The 6275-nt window shown below is 41.7% G+C and overlaps 1 protein-coding gene across 1 annotated transcript; it reads right to left on the bottom strand.

Moving 5' to 3' along the window:
• Window positions 1-1842: 1842 nt before the first annotated feature.
• On the bottom strand, window positions 1843-5808 carry LOC125883389 (5-hydroxytryptamine receptor 4). Its single transcript, XM_049567632.1, has 2 exons — window positions 5790-5808; window positions 1843-2870 (listed from the first exon to the last, which is right to left on the bottom strand). The coding sequence occupies exons 1-2, from the start codon at window positions 5806-5808 to the stop codon at window positions 1843-1845; spliced, it is 1047 nt and encodes a 348-aa protein (XP_049423589.1).
• Between the last annotated feature and the right edge of the window lie 467 nt (window positions 5809-6275).

Below are 6275 nucleotides of genomic sequence, written 5' to 3'. Positions count from 1 at the left end.
CGAACCGTCATCTGCGAGGAAAAGAAGACGCAACTTCACTCCTTGTGATGCACTCTCTGCAGCGCTTTTCCTCCTGATGATATATCTCCCCAACGATGGTAGCAGTAGCACCGAATCCCATTCTGTGCATTCAGCCTCTCTTCTCATCTGTATGCTTCGGCTCAAACAGGTTTGGCTCTGGGTCTGTGTCCGCTACAAGAAACTCTTCTCGCGTTCAAAGTCGTCCATTGCAGCTACTATAGTCCGGAGATATTGCTACGCTAAATAAACAGCTGAGCTCTGTTTACAGGCTACGCTGTCAGTCAGTGTGTGGGCTGGAGATTGGTGGAGCAGAGAGGGGAGGGGGGTCCCTACTAAGTATGGTAAACGAGTATGTGTGTAAAGTTATGAAGTGTGTCTGTTACACTAGAAGAGTCAGAGTCTGGGACGGAGTGGAGTGTAACCGGAGTTTCTGGAGTGCTCAAATAAACGGGTCTTTTTCCCGAACGCTCCTCTGGTCTCCTGCTCGTGAGGGATTCATTACAATATCGTAACATGGTTTAGATTTATAAATAAACATTCACCTCGTCGCTAGATAGACCTACTCCTGAAAAACTCGTGCGCAAGGCTTTTTGTCCCTACGAGGCCACCGTCATGTAACCAACGGGAGGGGTGAGCGAGTGAGCCCTGCAATCTAGAATTTGACCACTGATGTCCCTGTTTTCAACCCATTTTACACACTGGCCCTTTAAGGCATGGAAAGAACGGTCAGTGACACACATTATTAATCATCCCTTTGATTGGTTATTATATGTCTGATTACATGTATCATCATAAATATCTGTGACACAGCCAGGTTAAGTGATAAACACTAAAATACTAAAATTCTGTCAATTTATTAGATCGACTTTGGATTGGAATGAGTCAAAGTCCTACAGAACAGCAGAATTACAAATGTCAGTAAAGTTTTTACCTGAGATGAAGTCTCTGTTGTGTCATCCCGACACTTCATCCGCCCCTTTAATGTGGCCTCTTCAAGTCTCGCTTTGCACATCTTCCTTTGCCCTTTTCAAGTCTTGAGAATTGTTTTCTCTCCCATAAAAAGTTATCTGTCGTTTAGATGCAGGCTACTTTGATCCTCCTTTTCAGTGGTATGTAGATCGAAAGAAACAAATCATTTTCGGCTGTAGCAATTTCTGAGTCCTATCTGTTCTGACATCCTCTTGAATCCATTTTAAGCTTCCCTCATTACTGAAAAGAGGTTTCTCAAGGAAAATATTTTCAAAATGAACATACCACATTCTTGATTGTAGCTTTAAACACGTGGCCATCATTTGAGTGATTCTACTTCAAGATGGAGCCATCCATATGCAAGACGTAGACATAGGATACGCTGTGACTGACGGGTAGATGGCCATCTTGGTAAATTATTCCTGATGTGCACAGAACGTTTCTGGCTGAATTTTCATCAAATATCACTGACACATTTCCTACATTGGGCGACTGTTCTTCAAAGGCGAGAGCAACACATGGACATAATCAAAAGCTAATTTACTTAAAAGTAGAACTGGAAAAAGCATTAGTGGCAGAGTCAAACCAGACTGTTTTTCTGTCACAAAATCAAAAAGTTTGTGCAACAGAGCATGCTACCTTTACACTGAAGGAAGAGAGGTAAGAGGTGACAGTCCTACATCACTAAAATTTCCTCTTCTTCCATGATGTTGACAAAAGAAAGTGTGGTTGGCACTCTGAATAGTGCCACTGATTCACAAAAAATGCAGCCCTTACTGTTCACTGATCTTTGTATGCCTAAAAAAATTACAATATACAGATACTATCTTTCTTTCATGGTTGATCTGCACGTTAATTTGCTTCTTTTCGAGTGTGCGATAGCTCCATCCCGGGGGAGGATCCAGGCAGGCATACCCTGCAGCCCATGAACATGAGGAATGCCCTACGGAAGGAACGGTTAAAGAAACCATACAAGAAGGGATTTAGAGATGAGTTGATATATCCCAGCCACAGAAATATATCCCAGACAACCACCTCTGTGCCGTACTCAATGAACGGGTCCACAATGTTGACAGTAAAGAAGGGCATCCAGAAAATTAGGAAAACTCCCATGATGATACCTAGAATTTTCGCTGCCTTCCTCTCCCTCCTCATAGTGTTTCGGTGTCTCTTTTTCTTGCTTGAGTCTTTGCCCACTCCGGCAGCCATCTGGCTTTCCATGGCACTGATCTGCCTGGCCTGCCGTTTGGCAGCTTTGAAGATCTTCCAGTAGGCTATTAGCATGATAGCCATCGGCAAATAAAAGGCAACCAAGGAAGCCATGACAGCGTATATTCGATTGACCAAGAACACGCATACATCGTCCGGGAGCAGGATATCCACACCGGCAATATGGAGATCTAGCATTATGGGGCCAAAGGAAATGAGCATGGGAACAGCCCAACATACAACAATAAGAAGAGCTACTCGATTTCGGGACATCTTTAAAGAATAAACTAGCGGGTTGCAGACAGCGTAGTAGCGATCGAAGGCGATGCAGCTGAGGTGGAATATGGAGGCGGTGCAGAGCATAACATCTAGGCTAGAGTGCAGCTTGCAAAAAAGGACACCAAAATACCAGCATCCCTCTATGGTCCGAATCATACTATATGGCATCACCACCAGGCCAACGAGACAGTCAGCCACTGCCAGGGACATGACGAAGGAATTCGTGGGTGACTGCAACTGCTTAAAGTAGGCGATGGATAAAACCACAAGGAAGTTGCCAACTACTGTGCAGATGATGCCAACGGAGAGGAAGGCATACAGGAAAACACGAGAGGCCTGGCTCCTCAGTGTATCACAGGACTGGAGCTCAATCTGAAGAGATGTGTTTGCATCTCCGAGCAATCCCACGCTGATGTTATCCATGGTCTAATCAAGCCTGTCAAAACACACAGATACAGGTGTAAGTAATGAGTGGTCTGACTTTGCAGTAAGTGAGGCTTTTCGGAGCAGTTTGCCTCCACTTCTCTACGGTACATTAACAGTGAAAAAATTGACAAACCACCCAGAATTCTGTTTGTTTTGACCCAGTTGCTGCTCCATGGCAACTTCTCAGTTAATCTCTAAGCTGTAAACTTAAGTTCAACATAGGAATCACACGAGACTGTAGGTGAAAAGCCCTTGTTCTGGTTGTAGATGCCTTATCTAGAATGCCATCTCTTTGCTTGGAGTGGAGAGCTAAACCAGATGTTCTTTTCATTAACACGTATCTTGATATAATGAGGGGAATGATATATTATCACTTCTAAACCAAGAAATACTCTGATGTGTCAGATATTTTAGATGCTTACACACACAATCACATCTTCCTATAGAGATATTTAGGAATTTGGACCCTGCATGTTACATTTATCACAAACATCTTTGGTATCTTACTATATAATGACGAAAACTCTGTCTGTGTGTGTGTCTGTTCCACATTTTTCTCCTCACTGACTTGGTCAATCCATGTGAAATTTGGCACAGTGGTAGAGGGTCATGGGAGGATGCGAATGAAGCAATATTACATCAATTGGCTGAAGGGGGGCGCTATAGCAACCAATTGAAATTGCAAACTTTGAATTGGCATATCTCATGCCCCGTATGTCGTAGAGACATGAAACTTTGCACAGAGATGCCTCTCCTCATGAGGAACAAATTTGCCTCATGAACCCATAACTTCCGGTTATATAGATTTTCCGCCATTTTGAATTTTTTGAAAAACACTTAAAATCAATCTCTTCCTAGGAAGTTTGATCGATCTGCATGAAACTGGGTGAACATAATCTAGGGAGCAATATCTAAAGTTCCCTCTTGGCAAAAGTTGGAAAACTTACTAAAACTGAGCTTCTATAAGGCAATGAATATTGCGGAGGGCGTGGCTCATCACATAAAGGTGTATAACATCTCAAGGGTTTCACCGATCACCACACAACTTTGTAGGCATATGACCACACATAATCTGAGGGGACCCCTCCATTATTGACCCCATCAAACAAAATGGGGGCGCTAGAGAGCTAATTTCTTATCTAGGCCTAACCTCATATCGATTTTTACTAAACTTGGTAGATATGTAGAACAGGACGCCTCAAGGTGACTGGAGAAATTTAACTCTAATTGGCAAATGGGTGGCGCTATAACAACAGAAAAATGGCTAAAATGCAACAGATCGCTGTGGCTGCAATCGTACTGTCAAATTCAAAAAAACTCTGTCTGAATACATTGCTCTTCTTAATGGGTGACAGCTGACTATTTAATCTGCAATTTCCTATGACCTGTATCCCAAACACACACCATGTGAAACTGTATGTGGGCAACTGTGCACTCAATGGGTAGGCCTATGGACTAGTTCTGTAAGAATATTAGTAATTTGTTTACTTTCACAAGTGTGCTTTCCTTTATGTCTCTGGAGTCACTCATTGCAATTTACAGTATATCACACAGCAGAACACACATGACTGTAATGAACAGAATAATATTAAATTTCCAGTGCCAGTGGTGTGAACAGGGAGCAGATGTTCCAGCTGACTTGGAATGGATTTTAATGAACACCACAGGGACCATGCGCTGGTGACGGGGAAATGATGCAGAGTGAAAATGTAGGTTCTTTGTTTGGCTTGTAGACTTGTTGAGTTGAACCAACACATCATCATGAGTAATAAATAAATAATTGTAATGATATCAATTCACCACAGGCCCTATATCACCCCCATCCAGGTTTGATGGGTGTGACAGGGTCTATAGTGAATTGATATTGTCTCATATAGAATTGCTACAGTGGGGAACCTTATGTGAAGTATAATCTAAACAAAAGAAAAAGATCCCTGTGTGCACAGTTGCACTCAGGAACGTTACCATTAGCATTAAAGACTGGAAGGTTCAACACCACCACAGAGGAGGACAGAATTGTTTGTTGCGTAATTTAGCTGAAGCTGAGAATGAAGCTTTCTTCTTGTTTTACTGTCCTGTACATGAAGCCATAAGGAATCTACTTTCTTGTAAAATTACCTCTACCTATGTTGATTTCTTTTAGTTAAGGATCATTGAAAAATTTGAGTTTTGTTGAAGAAAGGGAACCCTTTTTTGTGGCTGAATTTCTTTGCCAGGCCTGGGATAGAAGGCAGAGTACTTGTGTACTTTGGATTGTTACCGCAGCATCGTTGTAACGGTGTCTTGGGCACATGTAAGTGTGCATGACACAATAATAAAAATCATTCAGTAAATCATATGCATATATATATGGGTGAAAAAGCCCTTGACTCTGCTGTTTCCATCTTCAGGGGTGTAGAGAACACTTCGGCAGTCATCTCCACAGCCCACCTACTGCACACCACAGTGTTCTCTTTCATCCTTCTAATCTTTCTGTTTAAGTCAGAAACATTCTTTTCATTATACATCTTTCAGTTGTATAATGTTGCACAGCACCTCCCCTCTGCCATTATCCACAAAATCCTGTACTTAATGTCAGTGGGGTGATTTACTCTGCCATTAGACAACGATTAGAGCAATATTAGTGCTAAAACGTTGCATAATGTCTTACTGTCAAGCTTAAAAAACTGTGATTTAGAGGATACAAAATGTTGCCTATGTGCCTGGTAATAATATAACTATCTTATCATATACTGTTTAAAGATAATGACAATCTATTAGTTTTGGTTAAATCATTTGCTGTGCAGAGAACAACACTAATGATGCTGATGTACACACTGATATGTCATATATTGAGAAGATACAGTAACTACAACATTGAAAAAGCAACATTTAAAGTCTCACACACTCAGCAGGATCCTGCATCTTTCCATCTGATCCTCTGAAGAGCAGCTCAGTCAGATGTTAACATCTCTGACAAGGTCTACTGAACTCAGTTTAAAAGCAAATACTTGTTTAATGTACTATTTCACATCAAGCACTGCCAGAAAACCGTGCAAACAGTGACACTCACCTGTGAAGAAGAGAGATGATCGTCTGTCCTCATGTCTGTATCATACTGAACCTTTTACACAGAGACGAGAGGGATGGGAGCGCTGGGAAGTGGGCTGTGATGAACGCATGCAACAATAATCACAGTAACAAAATACAGTCTGCTGCCAACTCCCCTGCCAACTCAATTCAAACCACTGACATTTGAATTCTTATTGTAGTACGCTGAGTAGGGGCAGATTTCTATCTGTACACATAAATGTGTATATTTGTACAGTGGTCTGTGAGAAATCATTCCGAATACTATAAAGACAGTAATTAAGACTATCTATAAATTCATA

This window comes from Epinephelus fuscoguttatus, linkage group LG3, assembly GCF_011397635.1.
Source record: "Epinephelus fuscoguttatus linkage group LG3, E.fuscoguttatus.final_Chr_v1".
NCBI classification, from domain to species: Eukaryota; Metazoa; Chordata; class Actinopteri; order Perciformes; family Serranidae; genus Epinephelus; species Epinephelus fuscoguttatus.
This window is presented reverse-complemented; position numbering and strand designations above follow the sequence as displayed.